The sequence below is a fragment of the Sycon ciliatum genome, chromosome 3 (assembly GCF_964019385.1).
Source record: "Sycon ciliatum chromosome 3, ocSycCili1.1, whole genome shotgun sequence".
NCBI classification, from domain to species: Eukaryota; Metazoa; Porifera; class Calcarea; order Leucosolenida; family Sycettidae; genus Sycon; species Sycon ciliatum.
The window spans coordinates 28,044,534-28,066,581 of NC_088645.1; the positions used below are offsets into that span (position 1 = coordinate 28,044,534).

General features: G+C 49.4%; 1 protein-coding gene across 4 annotated transcripts in view; it reads left to right on the top strand.

Annotated features, from left to right (window-relative positions):
• Positions 1 to 22,048, top strand: part of LOC135812625 (uncharacterized) — an 81,379-nt gene that overhangs the window by 33,408 nt on the left and 25,923 nt on the right. For all 4 annotated transcript variants that reach the window (XM_065325923.1, XM_065325924.1, XM_065325925.1 and 1 more), the window contains 2 exons: positions 17,177 to 17,524; positions 18,814 to 19,167. In XM_065325923.1, coding sequence (XP_065181995.1) covers positions 17,177 to 17,524; positions 18,814 to 19,167 — 702 coding nt within the window. The remainder of the gene's footprint in view (positions 1 to 17,176; positions 17,525 to 18,813; positions 19,168 to 22,048) is intronic.

A 22,048-nucleotide genomic window follows, 5' to 3' on the forward strand; every position in this document is an offset into this window, starting at 1 on the left:
ATACATAGAAATACCTGTCTTGTATAGAAGCCTGTCTTATAGTAGAAGCCTGCAACATTTCACCAAGAAAGTCCTAGAAGCCGCGGCTTTTATACAATACTTTACGGTACATACATACATACATACATACTCAATCTGCGGACAGCATGCTGTTTCGTTTTTTTTGAACTCATCAGCGCAGCACAGAGAAAATGAGGCCGAACCTGATAGCAATGGAAATAAAAATTTCCAATCAGGCCCGAATGTACCTTGCCAGAGTGCTCAAACTGACAAGTCAGTGAGCTCTGCATAACGCAAACAGCAAAGGCACTACCCCACGCAAGAGTGCTCAACTGCTACAAGAGCAGGAGCACCACACACACACATATACACACAAATACACACAAATACATATATACACACAAATGTGGAGGCTAGGAATATAGCCAATGCGCGTGGATTGGACGAGAGAATGGATTGTATGGCAAAAAGGACGCGTACGTGACTCTAAAAGACCACAAAGACAACTTTAACGACAACCTCCCATGCCGCCTCATCAATCCGGCGAAGAGCGAGGTCGGAAAAGTATCAAAGGCGATCCTGGAAAGGATAGTCCAGGATATCCGGCGCCAACTGCCAACAAATGCCTGGAAGAACACATCCGCCGTGATCGACTGGTTCGAGGGGCTGGAGGAAAAGCAAAACTGCGTTTTTGTATGTTTTGATGTCGTGGAGTTCTACCCGTCTATCTCGGAAGAAATCCCTGCTATTCGGCCTCGGGAAAGAGTGGTTGAAGAAGGGAAGCGGAGTATTCGATGTGACGATGGGGTGCTATGACGGTGCTGAAGTCTGTGAGTTGGTCGGCACGCTGGCCCTGGCCAAACTATCCGAGGTGTACAACGGCAGTGACATTGGACTATACCGCGACGATGGGCTGGCAGTGTTCCGGAACGTATCGGGACCGGAAGTGGACAAGATCAGAAAGGACATGACCAAAGTTTTCAACAGCCTAGGACTAAAAATTACCATCCAGGCAAACCTGAAATCAGTCGACTTCCTAGACATCACGCTGGACCTACGCACTGGCAAATACCGTCCATATCGGAAACCCAACGACCGGCCACTGTATGTCCATCACAAATCCAACCACCCACCAATCATCATCCAGAACTTGCCCTCTTCCATCAGCCGACGACTAACGGACATATCAACGGATGAGGAGACATTCCAGGACGCATCTCAAATGTACAACAATGCGCTCAGAGACAGCGGGTACAATGAGACCGTCCAGTTCTTGGAGGAACGGAAGAGTGGGAAAAGGAAGAGACAAAGGAAGAGACACCGGAATATCACATGGTTTAACCCACCGTTCAGTAAGAATGTGTCCACGAACATTGGTCAGCGATTCCTGCAACTCGTCAGCAAGCACTTCCACAAGGGTTGCAAATTATACAAGATATTTAACCGGAACACGCTAAAGTTCAGTTACAGTTGCATGCCAAATGTCGCCACCATCATCAAGCAACACAACAATAGTATCCTCCGCAGCGACCACCAGAATAAGACCAAGGACGTGAGAACCTGCAACTGCCGTGTCAAAAATGATTGCCCCTTGGAAGGAAACTGTCTAGCATCGAGCATTGTGTACAGGGCACATGTAACCGGCAGCGACATGAAGGAGTACACTGGATTAACGGAAGGGACATTCAAGACACGATTCAATGGTCATCAACATACTATTCGCCACAAGAAGCACGAGACCTCAACGAGACTGTCCAGACACATCTGGAGACTGAAGGTGGTCCGTTGTGAGGAGAGCCGCACCATACTCTAACATCTCGAAGTGCTGCAACCTGTGTCTGGCCGAGAAGCTGGAGATTGCCTGGGCCAACAAGACCCGTTCCCTCAACAAGAGGTCAGAGCTTGTGTCCAAGTGCCGTCATGAAAACAAGTTCTACTTCTGTAACTTTGCGCGCAAGGTCAAGTGAATCTAGCTGGTAGTCCCGCTGCCAAGTGTGTGTGTGTGTGTGTGTGTGTGCGTGTGTGTGTGAGTGTGAGCGCGCATGTGTGTGTGTGTGTGTGTGTTTGTGTGCATTCGTGAGAAAGAGAGTGCGTGTAGGTGATTGGATAAGTGCGGGTGCAAGTATGTGTGCGGTAGGTGTGAGAATGAAAGGATGAGTATTGTGGCCGTGTGTATGTGTGTGTGTGTGAGAGAGAGAGAGAGAGAGAGAGAGAGACAGAATGTTTGTGTGAGATTTGGAGAATGTGTGTGTGTATGTAAGATTTAGAGAATGTGTGTGTGAGATTTGGAGAATGCGTGTGTGTGTGTGTGTGTGATATAGAGAATGAATGTGTGTGTGCGTGTGCATGTGTGAGATATAGAGAATGAATGTGTGTGTGTGTGTGTGTGTGTGTGTGTGTGAGAGAGAGAGATTTAGAGAATGTGTGTGCGGACGCGCGTGTGAGTGTATGTGTATGTGAGAAAAGGGAGAGAGTGTGGGTGTATGTTTGTGTTGTGGTGTGGGCATGTGTGGATTTGGCATTTGCCCCCAGCTCTATTCTATATCATTCATGCCGGAACTACTGCTGCATAGCCCCAAGTCTGAAGACTTGGCAACTTCACGCCTGCACCTGACTCTTGCGCTATGATACGCGTCGCCTATGACACCCCTCGGGATTTCCCACCTTGCTCCCCCTTATGTTCTGGCTGCCCGTTTTGGATCCATCAGTTGCCTGATGATCGTAGAGATACGTGAAACTCGGAGTTGTGACAAAGCTTCCAAACTCTCTCTTGTATATACACACAAATACATACACACACGCACACGCACACACACACACACATATACACATACATACAAACACATACACACACAAACACCTGGTCCTGGTAAGCACTGCCATTACGGTCACGTGTCCCCTTGCGGGGCCGACAATATGGAAAGTCGGGTACGCTGAGAGGTCAGGGAGCATGTTCAATTGGCACCACGAGAGAGCCAACTCCGGCAGCTATGGATCTGGATGCCATGAGAAGAGCGACAGCACCGACCACAGGCTCCACAGTGACCCTTGCAACATAACAGAGCCAGCCGGACACGCAGCGACGGAGGAGTCGGGTGAGCAGCAATGGTGGACATCGCTGCTCGGCGCGGAGCCTGAGATGATGTCGTGGGCAGCGTCTGGGAGATGGGTCACTTGTGGACCGCCAAACCTCCGGCACTGCGGAACCAGCGCTGGCAGGCAGAGCATTGTCGGCTACCTCTCTGTTCTGATACAGGTTTGCGGCGCTCACCGAGGCATTTGTGATGAGGCCAACCACTCCTGGAGAAGAGACGACCACACTTGGCACACGGTTCCCACAGGGGCGTACAAACGGGTTCGGGCGGGGACAGAACATTGTAAGCGGGCCGCAATTCTCGTCTATCCTCAGCCAAGTCGCACCATTTGTCGATGGCCAACACTGCCAGATCCTTTCGCAAAGCATCGCGCCACCTTTTCCTCGGGCCGCACATCGAACAGACAGGATGTAGGGCGCCAAACAGTAGCTGACACGGGGCACGCACTTCATACATTCGCACAACATGCCCAAGCCACTCCATGGGGTGCGCGCCAGCAGGCAGGGGATGTCTCCGGCTTTCAGAGGGTTCCATTGCGCCAGAACATCAACTCTGTTCAGTCGTTCGTCCCAGACATTCCGCTGGCTGATACCCACTACGGAACGGATGCAGCGCAGATAAAAAGAGCATAGTGCATCAAGGTTGGGCTTCAACGGCACCCATCACTCAGCACAGTACAGAACCAGAGACAACACGCATGCCTCGTACACACGGCGCTTCGTAGTAAGGGAAAGGTTGCTGTCATTAAAAACCGGCTGGCGCATTGCTCCAAATACATGTGATGCACTGAAAATGCGCAAGCTGATATCCGGGGTGGATCGGCCATTCGTGTGAAGGAGAGAGCCAAGATAACGAAAACTATCTACACACTCGACCACCTCACCCACCACATGCAGGGGCAGCCGGTCAGCTTCCGTGAGTCCATATCCAGCAGCCATCACCTTTGTCTTGTCCAGGTTGACTGTCAAGCTGAAAGAAGACGCTGCATGTATGAATAGGTCAAGGGCCTGCGGTGCACCATCATGAGTGGTAGCCAGCAGTGCCAAGCAGAGTTATCGGCTAATTGACACTCGCGATGGACCTTGCTCTTGTCTGTTGACTTCAGACTGAATAGAAGACTGCCTCCAGGATTTGATGCCACAGGAATACCAATGCCAGGAATGTCAGCAACAGCACAATGCCACTGCGGAAAACGGTCGCGCATCAACTCTCGGGATCTTCAACGTTCCTGTCATATTAGTGTGGAAGGAGCGTATGATGTTGATGAGGCGCTCAGGGACACCTGCCTTCTTGAGGATAATTCATAGGTATTGGCGGCTGACAGAAAAAATACGCCTTATGCACACACACACACACACACACACACACACACACACACACACACACACACACACACACACACACACACACACACACACACACACACACACACACACACACACACACACACACACACACACACACACACACACACACACACACACACACACACACACACACACACACACACACACACACGGCTGTGAATTGGTCAACGGCGTCGATGGTTCCATTCCCGAGATGAACCGGCACACTGGTTGTTGCGAAACTACAAGTTCTCGAGAGTGAAAGGCCTTCTCGCTTGTGACATTGTGTTTGTTTCATTGCAGTTGTATCTCTACTCCGACGTACCGCTGATGTTTACGACGTGGCATACGCTACACGCGCTATGTGCGGTTTGCGGTGTGCGCTGTAGTTGTATGCTGTATGTGTATGCTTTTCTCATATACGCTGTCATTTTCCCGCATTCATTGTTCATTTATTGTAAGTCGATCGAAGTCAATATACTGTTGAGAATAAATAGCTGTCCTCGTGCCGTGTGGTCGTTCGTTCCTGACACTTTAGAGAACCAGAGGGTTCGCAACATTTGGCGACCACGCCAGGATACGAAGCGAGCATGGCACAGGAACTATGGATCATTGAAGCCCGCTTTATCGCCAATGGAATTCTGTTAGGATTGGAAGGCGATGAGTTGAGGGAACATGTGAAGAAGAGGCTCCGACAGTGCGAGGAGCTTGAAAAGCGCAGTGCTAGACGGCAAGAGGGTGCGCTCCGCACAGAACTCAAGAAGATGAACGAGCGCATTGCCATCAGTACATATGAGGAGGCAAAGCGAGATTTGCTTGCCTTGCCGGAAAAGGCATGGAAGACTATGCTTACAGACAAGCAGCGTTCAGAGGAGTATTTGAAGCCAGTGAGAGGATCAGATCCAAGGCCCACTGCATTGGTGCAGAGCATGGCGACATCGTTCGGAGACGCTCAGAAGCAGCTGGAGTCTCGGCCGAGCGATGTAGAGGCGCAAGACATAGAGGCGCAAGACGTAGAGGCTCAAGACGTAGAGGCTCAAGTCTTAGAGGCGCAAGACGTAGAAGCGCAAGGCGTAGAAGCGCAAATCGTAGAGGAGCAAGACGTAGAGGCGCAAGGCGCAGGAAGCTAAGGAAATGAGAAGGGCGATTACTGGTTAGCCCGTAAGAGGTCAACGGCGAAACTGTGTGGAACACAGAGATCGGATGTGTGTTCTCTGGTTCCGCGCGTGCCCCGGGTCGAAGCAGTTTACCGGTGACCGTGTCGTTAGTGACAGCCCACATGGGCGAGCATGGTGACAGTATCGGTTGTGTGTTAGGGTCCAGTGTCCGCCCCATGTCGAAGTGGATCGGTGACAGTGTCGTGTGCGACAGCCCACAGCGGCAAGCTTCGCGAAATCGAGTTGGCCGAAGTGGTGGGCATTAGTGATAATTATTCTACCATGGCCACCACCGCAGCAGTAGATGACGCGTAGTTAGCGCGCAAATTGTTTGACTTGTGAGTTGTTGTACGGCGGTGAGAAGCCCTTTGGTGGGGAGAATGTTGCGAAACCACTAGTTCTCGAGAGTGAAATGCCTTCTCGCTTGTGACATTGTATTCGTTTCAATGCAGTTGTATCTCTACTCTGACGTGCCGCTGATGTTTACGACGTGGCATACGCTACATGCGCTATGTGCGGTTCGCTGTGTGCGCTGTAATTGTGTGTTGTATGTGTATGCTTTTCTCATATACGTTGTCATTTTCCCGCTATAACTACCTGGTGGTTTTAGTGTTAGTTATTCATTCATTGTTCATTTATTGTTAGTCGATCGAAGTCAGTATACGGTTGAGAATAAATAGTTTCCCTCGTGCCGTGTGGTCGTTCGTTCCTGACACTTTAGAGAACCAGAGGGTTCACAACACTGGTGGGAGTATTGATTGATATAGCTTTGGTCTTTGTCAAGCTGACGGTCAGTCCCGAACCAGAAGCACAGGCCACAAACGTCTCCGAACACCGATCAAAGGATGCCTTGGACGTGGCGTATAGTGCAGCATCACCAGCGAACTGCGACTCCGTTACAGTGAGATGCTGCAGACGTGACTTGGCAGTTCGGTCACCAACAAGCTTTCTTCCAATTTTGTACCGCAGCTCGACACCTGCGTCCGGGCACAAAGGTCGCCAGTGGGCAACTACCGCCGAGAAGTACAAATTTAACAGGACAGGGGCTGCAGGCCGTTGTTGACGTTGATGTTGGATGTGAGGCCGCCACCCACGCACACTTTCACCTGCATGGACTCATACAGTGACATGATGACGCATTGTGGGTTGGACGCCAAGCTTTTACAGGAGGGCCCATAGCGCCGGCTTCGGGATCGAGTCATATGTCTTCCTCAGGTCGACAAACAGCGCGTAGAGTGGCACATCATGCTCAACGGATTTCTCCACCAACTGGCGAGCAACATGGACCATATCCATGCAGTCACAACCCCTACGGAAACCGCACTGAGTCGGGAAGGATAGACTCGGCGATAGTCTGCAGGCGGTCATGGATGGCGCAGGCAAAAAGCTTGCCGACAACGTCCAACAAACTGATCCCTCTCCAATTGTCGCACTGGTGTTAGTCGCCCTTCTTGGGGATGGGTACGATAACTGCATCACGCCAAGTCAGCGACAACACTGCCCTCCGACCACACCACACACATTAGCTCGACAAGGCGTGTGTGCACGCACACACACACACACACACACCGCGCATGCATGCACACACACACACACATGCACACACACACATACCTGTCCTGTAGAGTCACTGCCGCCAAAGGGTCACGTGATCCCATCACTGGGAAACTTGAGAAGAGAGAGAGAGAGAGAGAGAGGACACGACGCCCGATGACGCTCCAGGTGCACATCCGCTTGCCGCATATGCACACATGCTGGAACGCTGAGCGCTCCTCTGCTGTTGGTCTGTGCGCCACCCTCGCCACCCTTGCCCCGTCCCCGGACACCGCGAAAGCAGCGACCACACCTGTCACAATGCGGGGCACAACATCCCTCCTCCGGTGCCGACGTTCCGGTAGCTCCAGGTGGCACTGTGGCATCCACCGTTGAGGCACACACATGCCGGACCAAGCCACCGCGGCTTCTCAGCCACTGCCCACACCGCCCGAACTGACTGGCGCCCTGCTGCTCAGACACAGGCCGCGCACACTCCTCCAGACACTTATGCCGAGCCATGTCTCCTTTCCGTGCAAAATCCCGTTCGCATACCGTACATACCACTCGGGGCGGAGGCTCAGGCGCATTGTCAGACTCTTGGTAGGTGCTGCGCCACTCCGAGCGGGACTCACATGCAACATCATACCATGATGCCTCTATGCCACGGGCATGTAGATCCCGGACAGCACAGTCCTTCCATCTGCAGCGTTGGCCATGTGCTGGGCGACGCTGCAAGAAGGAGCCAAACAGTACCTGTTTCGGGATGCGGTTGTCCGGCATCCGCGCCACATGCCCCAACCACTCCAACCGCCGATGTGCAATCTTGTCTTGAATTGACAAAAAGACGCACGCACACATGCACACACACACACGCACACACACACATGCACACACATACACACACATACACACACACACACACACACAGGGACATAGTAGCTGCAGGGGGCGGTTTGCCATTTTTGGGCTCCGCTTGTATTCAGTAAATCTTGCAGTTTTGCCCCTCAGGGGCTGGCTTAGCACGATGGACACAAATGTATGTGGTGATATCACAGTGGATGATCATTTTGGTGTTCCAGACCACGTGCGCAGAGATTCTTTCCGTCAGTCTTGCTCAGCATGTGCAAGTCATTTTTTCGAAATCCTCGAAGAAATGGAATGGGAGCGTAGTCTTGCCGCCGATCAAGAGAAAAGATTAAATAGTAAAATCGATGACCTTGCCCGTTTAGTTTCCTCCCTGACGGAGATCGTTAATAAATCTGGATCAACAACGCATTCAATGGTGGCAGCGAAGGCAGTCGGCCATAACGCGACCAACAAGAGCAAGGGAAAGTTGACTGGGACCGCTTGAGCGAGGATGTCCAGCGCAATCAGCATGCATTTCCTGACAATGGCAACTTGGAGAACATGATTACATCTTTCACTGAGTCTCTTCTATCACCATTAGACCACCATGCGCCTCTAGTTGCTCAGCGTGCTCATCGACGTCTCCCATGCCCATGGCTGACAAATGAACTAGTTGTGGCTGTACGGCAGCGTAATGGCTTACACCGGAAGTTGATGCGGGACCAGGGTAATGCAAGATTACGCGAGGAACATAAATCAGCTCGTTCTGTGGCTAGGAAGCTTGACAGGAAACTGCGCAACCAGTAATTTACCACCCAAAGCCAAACTACCAACCAGAGAAAACCCTGGAGGGTACTAAATACTGTCACCGGCAGAAGGAAGAAATCGCAAATCCCTCAAGCGCCTTTGCCAGAGCTAAGTGGAGTGTTTGGCGGAGTAGTGAATGATCCAACACGTCCACCCCATCTCCAGCTGGCGTTGGGCCCAAGCCTCCAATGCAGCTTAAATGCAGCTTAAATGTATTCCAGCCTGTAACAGTGACAGATGTCGAGTCATGCCTGAAATCAGTGGATGCAAGCAAAGCCACGGGCAGTGATGGGATTCCCGGTTTCCTGCTCAAGCAACATGCCTCTGTGCTTGCACCGAATCTCACCAGCATTATCAATTTGTCTCTTAGAACTGGACAGGTTCCGCCAACCTTCAAAGTGTCACATGTCAGTCCCCTATTTAAGAGTGGCGACCCAACCCTGCCCCAGAACTATCGTCCTGTGTCTCTCCTCCCCATTATCTCCTGTATTCTGGAGACAATGGTTAAGAGACAGCTCACTGCCTATCTGGAGACACACCAGCTATTGCCCGACAGCCAGTTTGCTTATCGCAAGCAAAGTTATTTTTAATTCTCTCTTCAGCTTCTTCTTCATAAGCTGTTGACGGAGACTCCCTCGATTTAGGCTAAGACCTGTGGAGAATCCATAAATTTAAATACAAATTTACACACTCACACGCACTCGCACTCACACACACACACACACACACACACATGCACACACACACACACACACACACACACACACACATACACACACACACACACACCACACACACCACGCACACCACACACACCACACACACTTGTACTTGTACTTTTACTTGTTGCTCACTGCCAAAACTGGTCACGTGTGTCTCCCCGGGAGAGGGGAGGGAGACTCAAAAGGAATCTTGGAAAGATGACTCAATTGGCTATTGAACCGCCCAACGGCCGACACCCCCTGAAATCTCCAAAACTCTTGGTGGACTTGAAAATGATCTCACTTATGGGCTCTCCACACCTCAGTAAGTGGGTGAGGACAGGGTGCAGAAAGAGGATTGACTGCATCAGGGTATCCGTCCTTGGATCCGACTGCAGTTACCCCTGCCCCCAGTGAAGGTAATACTTGCTACTACAGTCCATTTCAAAACTATAGACGCGTACCTAGGCAAAAACCGTTATGCCAGCATCTATACCACATCAAATCTGTGATCACCTTGTGCATAGATTTTTCCAAATTGGGCGTCTGTTATCCAATCGTTTAGAAACTATTATGAGAGTAATTGTGGAGCGGACCTGAGCAATATTCCGAAAACTATTCTCAAAACGTTCCAGCCAAATTTGAGGTATTTCAAAAACACTACGCGTCTATAGTTTTGAAATGGACTGTAGTGTGGGTGGCTGAATCAGAGTGGATCTGATAAAAGCTTCACTAGCACCATTGATTACACAAGAGTTAATCTAGCCAGAAGCAGTTCATGGTTAACCCATTTAGCGCTATAGGGATATGCACCCATCCTCTGCATACATTTTCGGCAAAATCTGAATTGCCTAATTTGACTATTTAGTTTGTTGTTCTGTGTAGCAGGGTCATCTTATGGACAGAAAACAACGCTGGAAGGAACCTGAACCAAAAACTCAGTCTCCCAGAGCCTATATAAAAAAATCAAATTTTGCGCATTTCACCTATTTCAACATGGATTTTAGTCTAGGTTGCCCAAAAACATTTTTCGGTACACTGTTCGACTGCGAGCACAGGTTTTACTAGGAGCAGAATGTATTGATGTAGCAAGAGCCTTCTTTGTGCCCTACTTAGCACTAATGAAGAAGATACATCACCAGCGTTTGCGGACAAGGAAACAATGATGCAGGCGTAATGCGGCAAGGGACGGCAAATACAGATATTCGAGTTCACCTGTACTGTTCCAGCAGCAGAGCAAACAATACACAAGTGGAAGCAAGTCCACCATCAGTCTAATAGGTACAGCACAACAGGAGAACAGGAGAACTAGCTAGATCGTGCAAAAAATATATTATTATATACAACCAGAGTATTGAAGAAAAACAGCGAAGGCACTAGCTCTTCAGAACAATGATAATTTCAATTCTGCAGGCGACCAGAGTCCATATTGGAGATATATAAATTTATAGTAAAGAAAAAGGACCAAGAAACTACAAGTTACACTATAATGTCCACTGACACCACCAGTTACTAAACAATCAGCTCATGTGATAACATTCCACGACACTGACCGACGGTACTGACGTTCTACAACTAACTGGCTAACAGCTCCAGCTCATCTAGGATGCGCACTCCAACAGGCTCCATCCGATTATAATTATATACTTACATTGGCAGAAGCTCACTGGTGCCAAAGAGAAAAGCATGGTGCAGCACACAGGCCAGGCTGATTGGGGCACTGCAAACAGCAATAGCGTGACTCCTTCCGCACACCCTTCGTCTTCGAACAGTACCGGCAAACTCTTGTCGGCGTTGCCTTCTTTGCGGTGGGAGGAATGCAAGCTGGCATATGCGCGGCCATCATGACGGTACGTGGCACAGGTGTAGCTGGAGCAGCAGCAGCAGCAGCAGTGCACCCGCTCTTCCCATCCTGGAGCATGGCCTGCAATGCGATGGTAATGAAGTCGGTGTGTTTCCTTGGTGTCGTGGCAAACTTCTTGTGCAGCACAAATGCGTTGAGCATGCACTCCTCCAGCAGATGGGCGGCAAGCTTCTTGTACCACTTCTGGGTTTTCCTGGCACAGGTGTAGAAAGAAAGCATTTCATCATTTCTATCGACACCGCCCATGAACAGATTGTAGTCGTGTACTAGCGCCAGCTTGCGAATCGGGAGGCGGTGCAAGTCGCGCTTCCCAGTGTCCACGACTTCAGCAGAGTGAAGGGTGGAAAGGAAGTGGACAACCTTTGTGTCGGAGAGCTTCACAAAGATGATGCCGTTCCAGCTCCGGAACACAAACTCGCCTTTCTTCAGGCCCTTGTACGCAACGGTGCGCTTCGGCAATCCACGGCGGTTGGATCTGATGGTCCCGCACACCATCGTTCCCTTGTCAGCAAGATACCGTGCCAAGTCCACATTTGAATACCAGTTATCAACATAGAGGTGGTATCCTTTGTCGACAAAAGGTTCCATCAGTCTTGCCACAACAGCACCAGACTTTCCAAGGTTGTTGACAAGCTCAGGACTGAACGTAGCATCATCCTTGCCAACGTAGACGATGTAGCTTGACATGTAGCCGCTCGATTCACAGAGTGCGAAAATCTTGACACCGAAGCGAGCTCTTTTGGACGGTATGTACTGACGGAACTGGAGACGGCCTCTCCAGGCAACAAGCTCCTCATCGATTGAGATCTGCTTGGAAGGTGTGTACACAGTCTCGAAGAGGCGTACGGTCAACGTGATGAGTGGACGGAGTTTAGCAAGCTTGTCATCCGCGTCGGCTGTTTCGTTATCCGCAAAGTGAAAGAACGATAGAATAGCGCACCATCTGTCCCGAGCCATCGATGAGCTGTAGATAGGAGTGTGGACCATTGGATTGGTGCTCCAATACATATCAATCTCCGGCTTTACGATGATGCCCATCAGCAGGTAGAGCGACATGAACATCTTCATTTCCGGCACGGTAACTGGTGTCCACTTCCTTAGACGACTGTGCCGGGGAAGGTCTTGACTGCGCGTTGCCAGGTACTGTGTGGCATACCTGTTTGTCTCCACCACAAGCAAGTCCCAGAGTTCCGGCGTGAAGAAGAGCTTGACGAAGTCGTACGGTGTGGCGCTCTCAGGAAGCTCGACATTCAATCCTGTTTCTGCCGTGAAGTCCGGTATGTCTGGGTGATTGTCATCCATACACCATATGCCTAAGAGACAAGAAATGGCACACAAACACACACATGTGCGCATGCGCGCGCACACACACACACATGCGCGTGCGCGCGCGCACACACGCACACACACACACACACACGCATGCGCGCACACACGCATGCGCGCACACACGCATGCGCGCACACACGCATGCGCGCACACACGCATGCGCGCACACACGCATGCGCGCACACACGCATGCGCGCACACACGCATGCGCGCACACACGCATGCGCGCACACACACGCATGCGCGCACACACACGCATGCGCGCACACACACACATGCGCGCGCACACGCATGCACGCACGCACACACACACACATGCATATCAAGTAAAAAATATCTATGTATATTTTTAGTGCTTCGTTCTGCATACCGGTATGCAATTGCACATTTATAGAGATACGAATTGACACCACATGATGCTCTGAATACTAGTACAAAATTATCGCATTGACCATGAACATTGCACAAATAATTACTGAGGTACATATACTTTCAGCATGTACATAGCATCTGGAATCGTCATGACTGATGGCAAGCATGCTACAAGTGTCACGCAATATTCGATTTGTACTAAATTCAAATTTCAATTTTTTGAATTTTTCAACAATTGCACTTTTGACAATTACCTTCTTGTCCCGAGTCTCCTGCCACCAGCGCTTCAACAGCCGGCTTGTGTGATCTCTCCGATTGCTCTAAAGTATCTGCACCTCCTGCGTTGGCATCAGCTTGGAGTGCGGGGGCCGCTTCCGCGACATCATCATCAGCGTGTTGAGCAAGGTCAAGTTCGTCATCAATATCGTCATCTGCGTCCCCATCCGCGTACCAACTGTCATCCTGGTTGTCTACATCTGGCTCAACATCGCTGGGTAATCATGCAGTTTAGGGTCCCAAATTATGTCGCACTTTCCCAGTGTTCAGTGTACTGTCACACGCGTTTTCAGTGTACTTTCACGTCATGAACTTTATTTTCATGAAAACATGTGTACTTTCACTATGTGGAAGAGAAAAAGACATATGGATACGAGTTAAGAGTAACTCTCCATCACTGTAACATGATACTATATACAGTCAGAAAGTGCAATAACTAGGCACAAAACTGACAGAGTACTGAAACATTCGACGTCCTGACACCTAGCTTTAACACATCTCCGTAGCGCTAACCGACAGCCTTCCAACTTGGAAGGTTACGCTACGGAGATGTGTTAAAGCTAGGTGTCAGGACGTCGAATGTTTCAGTACTCTGTCAGTTTTGTGCCTAGTTATTGCACTTTCTGACTGTATATAGTATCATGTTACAGTGATGGAGAGTTACTCTTAACTCGTATCCATATGTCTTTTTCTCTTCCACATTTATTTATGGCTCAACATCCGAGTTTCAAACTTTCACTATGCTTCTTCTTTTCTCGTGTCAAAGTTTTGTTTCCTTTGTCAAAGTTTTGTCTCCTTTATGGAAGTTTTTCTTTGACTTTGTGGTAATGGCTGGGCGTCCCGGAGCGCCGATACGCATTGTCCCTCAGGCACACATTCTATAATGATCATGCGATTTTGATGGAGAAGTGGACGGTGTTCACACTAGTGCCGATCTTTTCCAGAACCCAACTTGGTCAACTGGAGTTCCTTGCCGCTCGGCGCTCTATCAGCAACGAAATGCCTTGTTCCAAGTGTGGGGCGCTATGTGGCCTCACTAGACGGCAGGAGAGCAGCGACGGGTTTCGCTGGAGATGCCGACTGTATGTCCGGAGCGTTCGCGGTGGTTCTTTTTTTCCCTGAAGCGCAACTTCGGCACATCGCGAGAGTTGTTCCCGACGTACCTCTGCGAGTTCGTGTGGAGACACTGAGTTCGCGCGGAAGACAACACGTTCGGCTCCCTGCTCCGCAGTGTTCACCAGCAGTACCCAGTCTGATCTGTCCTCGGTTTTCATGAAAATATAGTTTATGATGTGAAAGTACACTGAAAACGCGTGTGACAGTACACTGAACACTGGGAAAGTGCGAAATAATTTGGGACCCTAAACTGCATGATTACCCATCGCTGTTGGGGTCAAGGGCCACAACATTTATCGCCTCGTCAAGAGAAAGGATGCGTGTTCTCCTTGACATCTTGGACACGTGGTCCCACGCAAGACGAAACTCAACATTTTTCAAAAAAATATTTCAGTCTTTCGAATCACGTGCAAGAGCGATCCGAGCACGGCGAAGTTCGCGGCACGCGATGTCCACGAGTACATACGTTACCTATGATGTGTCTAGAGACTCTGGGGTCTCTTTGAGCCCTACGCTGAAACACAGAAGTTAGTACAGTACGATAGCCTGTCAGCCCGAATATATCCGGGCTCAGCGTCCTGACGTCATTCTGAATCCCGAGTATATTCGGGCTCAGCAGTGAATGGGTTAACAGGTATACTTCAAATAGAAAGTATATGAACCCTGGAGCCAACAAAGGTGGCAGGTACAACATTACACCTTCAAGCAGCCGAGTCCGTTGGCTCGGCAACAGGCCCAGCACAATCAGGCATAACCGAACCAGCTGGCACACACACACACACACACACACACACACACACACACACACACACACACACACCACGCACACCACGAACACCACGAACGCCACACACACCACACACACACCACACACACCACACACGCCACACACGCCACACACGCCACACACGCCACACACCACCCACACCACCCCCCCCCCCTCCCCTCCCCCCTCCCCACACACACGCACGCACGCGCGCGCGCGCGCGAGCTCGCACCGATGACAACGGAAACTGGGAGCGAAGGCCACGCAGAACGAATCCAGATGTTGCAGTATACAAGAGTTCCACCACTGCTGCCACCAATGTTGTGCAGTCAACTTCGCTAACAACGACTGCGGATAAAACGACAATTTGCGAATAACGACTGCGGATATAATGACAATTCGCGATTAACGACATAATTTTCATGCCCAGAGCAAAGTCCCATTCCACTGTGACACATATAATGAGACTTCGGGTATAACGACACTTCGCGAATAGGGGCACTTTTCTGATGCCCGCCGAGTGTCGTTATAAGCAAAGTTGACTGTATGTGGACTTTCTCCACCTGCTCCCAACCAAGTGCCATCTCCACACATATACAATGGACGACAAGATTACTAGATTTATTAACCCTTTGAGGTGCCAATGATTTGGCCAAAAATTCACATTTCTACCCACTCCGACAAGAATCACTGTAACTTCACAACCGTTCAACTTTTATATACACATGAGCACATTTTTCGCATCAGAAAAGAACAAGGAATAGGATGAAAAGATGTCTAGCGCTTTGTTTCCAAGTAATTCGTGAACTTGACAATGTCTGCTACTATTTCAGGTGTGAAAATAGTTTGAAGACACTCGCCTCCGAGTCGACAACAAACCCAGGAGGCAGTTTTAGTCCAGGTTCACTGGACGGCTGAAACACAGGAATCTGCTGAGGTCCATCGTCATCGACGACATCCATGGACGACAACGGTGCGTAACCAAGTCCAGCACCTCGTCCTCGGCCTCTTCCACGACCTGCGCCAGCTCCGCGACCTGCGCCAGCAGCGCGACCTGCGCGAGCACCGCGACCTGCGCCAGCACCGCGGCCTGCGCCACCGCCACGACCTGCACCACCGCCATGACCCCTCGCTACGGCTGCCTGTCCTTGTCCTCTTCCACCCTGCTGAACACCACGCCCTCCGCCTCTTGGTTGTCCTTGGCCCTGCAACGGAACAGGCTCATCACCAACATCGTCGTCCACCTGATCGTCAGCTGATCCGTCATCGGAACTGACATAGCCGTCAAGCTCTCGGTCCAGCTCTTCCTCTTCGCTCGACGACATGAAGTCGCCTTCAGAAGAGTCAGAGCTCTCAGCAGGCAGAGGCTCATCGTCGGCCTCGAGGTTCTGTAAGAGATTGAGAGCTTGCTCCACGTCCATTTTCGAACAACAAGAAACAAGTGTGTTGTACTTCGGCAACAAGACATCGTTTCTTTTCCCAAGTATACAGTCAGATGGGGCACGCGGCTTTAGTTTGTATGCAGAGGATGCGCTCCGCTGCGCTTCGCCGCGCGTCAAAACGCTGACTACGATCGAGGATAACTCAATATTTTTAGTACGGACCGCGGGTCTTTTACCCCTTCAGCTTGTTCCCCTATGTATCCACTATGTGTGTGCCAAATCTCAGCCCATTCAGACGATGTACACAAGCGCTGGGAGCATACAACCCACCCCCAGAAAATATCAGTCGTAAATGACTGATGCACCGCAAAGGGTTAAGACGTATTGACACGACGAAGAAACACAACTGGACATGACAAACTTAAGGCAAAGGCTGCTTTTCACACCACAGCAGCACGCGCATGCACCAACACCGTAGACAAAATAACGTACTACAACAGATTTGCTTCACTGAATGCTGTAGCTTCTTTCTGTGTGTAGAGACTGGAATGATCGGTATTATTGTGTGTGTTTTTCTGTGCAGGTCAAGTTTTGTTCTTGGCTGCTAGTGGGCTAGGTATCAGTACTGCGTTCACAACTTACTACCTGACTGGACAAAGTACATCACAGATTGGAACACTGTATTTACCATATTGCCTGGCTCGACAGGCTACTGGTTCACTTATTCAACTGACTAACACTAACACTGGTGTGGTTGTTGGTGAACATACCCAACCATTTGATCAGAGTGGCACCGCTGACAGTACAATTGTTGGATGGGACACTACCCAACACTCCACTCTCAACTCAAGCTACACTGGACTGTACAGTTGTACATCGGATGTAACGGGTTGGATGACAGCACGACAGACCTATCAACTGCATGTCGTGGGTAAGTAGGAAGTATCAATACAGACCAACTAGCTGTGTACTTGTGCTGGATGTTTTTGACGTACTTCTATACTGTACGACACTACTATTTCGTTGTAACATCAAATTTGTTAATTTCAGCAAAGACGCCAGGTACAGCAAGGCACTTAAGTTAATTTTAGGTATACCACACATAGGGTGCAGTGGGATAACAAACCACACATAGGGCGGCAGTGGGATAACAAACCACACATAGGGTGCAGTGGGATAACAAACCACACATAGGGTGCAGTGAGATAACAAACCACACATAGGGTGCAGTGGGATAACAAACCACACATAGGGTGCAGTGGGATAACAAGCCACACATAGGGTGCAGTGGGATAACAAGCTAAGCAATCTATTCGAAGAATACTTGTGTAGTGATGCTATCATCAGGGCACACTGCACTGCACTGCACTGCTAAAGGGTGTAAGAGTGTGGTCGGGAATACTATTTTCTAACTGGGAGAGTACACATTCGCGCCAGCTAATGAATGGTTCATCTGCCATACATCAAGTATTTCTATAATCTATAGGTTTCTACTCTATGAAACACTAAGTTTTTCTGGTCATAGTATACCCAACCCTCGCTTTGGTCCTCTTTGCCACTGTGGAAATATCTAAATAAAGCTGTGTATACAAACATGTACTGAAGAGTGTCTGGACTGGTTGTAAGAAGAGTGCACTTCCTTGGATCGATATACGCGTGCATATTGAATGGCCTTTCTTGTGACGATTACAACATGTTACGTCTTGAAAGTACAGCGGTCGCAGTTATAATTATGATTTTTCACCGCAACACATAATGGGATTTTCGGAACTGCAGTAAAAGCTTGTTATTACCAGACCCTCGCCCTAGCGGAATCCTGTACTGATCAGAAACAAAACTTTCATAAACTAACATCCAGCCATTGAACATGTTCCTGGTTGATCACAATCTTATCTAATGTAGAAAACGAAAAGAGTTTTGGAGCATTTTGGAGCAGGTCATATGTTTACTTGGAACAATCCAACTTCGTTTCGCTCCATTTTCTTGCAATCTTGTTTGGTTTGATTGACCCGGCGTTCCAGGCCGTTTTCGATCCTATTTGTCAGCTTGCATGCCATCGATGTAGACTTTCCAAGTTGTTAGAGCCGTTGAAGAATGTTCAAATGTGCAAAACAAGTCGTTGCGGGATGTGGGTTAAGGGTCTTGTCCACTTTTCTGCGGTTAGGCACCTGTGTCTAACTGTGGTCGTAATTCATAGTTGTCTTGCTCTGTTATGTACAGTTCCTCCCACAACGCCGGTACTTGAAACTCCAGTGTCAGTGTATAACGACACTCTATACAACATCAACTGTACCGGTCAAGGATACCCAGCACCTACAGTGACATTGATGGTCAACAATGTGGTAATGACAGGCACTGCTACCAGCAATTGTACTGCTGGTGTTTGTACAAATACACGAACAGTATCACTAGATGGTAGTACCTACACACCTGGCCAGTCCATCAACATTGCCTGTACTGTGGATATCAACCAACCACCATTCACCTGTACTGGTCCTAAGAATTCAACATTACAGGCACAGTGTAATAATACTGCCAAGACCAGCGCACACACAACAACTGTTCCTGTAGTTGGTAAGCACCAAGTTGTGTCTGCCGTTATTTTAACACAGAGGCCATCATTTCCTCAAAAATAACACCAAACCCAGGTCCACACCGGGTGCATTGCCACAGAAGCATGCACGCACGCATGATCGCGTGTGCCCATGCACGGATACGCACACATGCACACACACACACACACACACACACACACACACACACACACACACACACACACACACACACACACACACACACTGTTTGACCTTTTGATGCCCATCGCCAGAGGCGATGCTACAGCAAAAGCCATATCAACTTGTCCTGGGATTGCATCATTCAACAGCTTGCAAGGCTGAAGCATTGCCTGCCACTATTTAGCCTGGTCTTTGCCCCCCCCCCCGACACACACTCACACCGCACAGCGCACACAGCACACACACATACACATACACATACACACACACACACGCACATACACATACACATACACATACAAACACAGCACACACCCACACACGAAACACAACGATCTGACAAGAATGATCCACACAGAATGGATCGAAATATATAACTGGGCAGACTTTAGCATGCCACATGGAGTGCCCGAGAAGCATGTCGCCTACGTTCATGCGTCGCGCATGAGGGAATGCCACGCGGAGTGTCACGTTGAATGACACGTAGAATGCCACAACGCATAGAGTACCATGTGAGCATGGTTACCGTGATGTACAGTGCACGTGACTGTAGCCAGCAGCAAAGCATGAGCATGCAGTAAAAGCGCTAGCGATCATAGCAGCATAGTTTGAGTGGTAGCACGATGCAGCCGCGTGCACATATTAATCTGCATTATTACTATAATGCTACACACACACACACTTACACACACACACACAGCACAGCATAGCACAGCACAGCACACATCACGCACACCCTGCACACACACACACACACTCAGACTCAGACTCAGATATGCCCATCGCGGGAGCAATGGTAGCGAACAGCTGTGTTAAACATAGCAACTTGTGCACGCACACGCATGCACATGTGCACACATGCATGCACACACACACACACACACACACACACACACACACACACACACACACACACACACACACACACACACACACACACACACACACACACACACACACACACACACACACACACACACACACACACACACACACACACACACACACACACACACACACACACACACACACACACACACACACACACACACACATACACATACACACACACACACACACACACACACACACACACACACACACACACATAGCACACAGCACACAGCACAAACACACACAGGACACACACACACACACACACACGAAACACAACGATCTGTCTAGAGCGATCCACACACAGAACGGATCGAAATATATAACTACTAAAGTAGGGAAACTCAGCGTGTGGCCTGAGTACTGTAAATCAACAAATTTTCGCTGGCAATTTAATTTCGCTGATTTGGCCTGTCAATGCCAATCAGCGAAATTAAATCGCCTGCGAAAATCTGTTGTTTTACAGTACGCGTACCTTTGTACTACATTCGTGCATGAAACATCGATCACTTTTTTTGGACTCTTGCACGCGCACGGCGAACGTTTAGTGGCGGCGAAAAGTGTTTTTTGGAGATCGGCGAAAGTTTTCCACCGGCGAAAATTTGTTGAATTACAGTAGTTGGCCGTTTGAAAGGCTTAGCGACACCTTTGAAAGCAAGCGCTCCTCCAACTCCACGCGTTCAGTACGAGTTGGATGGCAAGGTAGGGCTATGGCAGCTCACAGTGCAGCGCAAAGCACAGTAATCGAACATACGCACCGCAACCGTGGCTGGCGAAACTGACGTGATCGAGAGCGTGGTCGTGAGTGCCGCGGAGTATCGCAAAGGGCTGCTCAAGAAGGACGGTGTTTTGATGCAATGAGAACGGAGATGTAGTGGTTCAAGCGAGGTTCAGGGAAACCAGAAAGGTGGGGGGGGGGGACATTGTACTACCAGCGCGATGGGGGCTAAAACCCACACCGTGAAAGTCAACCAACAATACTGGGCTCGCCATGGAGCGAAGGCCGGCTTCAAGATTGCGGTGGTGACACAGTCAACGGAGTCCCCTTGCCTACATTACAACGATCTTGCCTTCTTCGCTTCTTTGCAGTCCGACGCAGACCTCGTCACAAAGGAAAATGTGAAGAAGCTAATCAGCATCGTTGAACTTTGCAGGAACTAGCATCCAATCGAGCAAATGAAATTCGTGTGGATGGTTCTCTTTGCAACCTACAAGGGGAATTTGTTGAGCAGGGGCAAAAACACCTACAGCCATCACACCAGCAGTCATACAGCTCATGCAAAGTGCGACAGGCAAGGCCATAAATATGCCCAATCCTACCCGTGCAAAGAAGTAGAGAATGTTGCTCGCGAGTGAAATTGCCTGACCCAATGCCCTGGAAGAAAGGTGCATCCTGACATTAACAGTACAACATGGGAAAGTGACGAGTGATGAGTGTGACAGCGAAAGTGAGAGCTAACTTCGGTCGTGAGTTCCAATGTCTTCAGGACAGTTTGACTCGAGATTTGTTTTCGGACCACTTCTTCTGTACAGTACTAATGTTCTTCCACTTGATTTTTTTAAACGATCACTCGAATGAAGAACCTCATCATGTTTACATTGCGTGAAGATGAGCGACAATTTCGGTTACGCCAAGGAAGTACATGAGCCCCGGCCAGCGAAAACCAGCACTTGTGTACTTGATATCAATCATCAAAATGTGACGTCAAAGTTTGTGATGCGCAGTGAGCTGGCTTTTGAAGATTCTTTTTCGATCGAGTGGGTGTCTTTGTTGTCAAAGGAGTTTCAAGTGTCTTCAAATGTTTCTGGTCAATTGATTTTAGCGC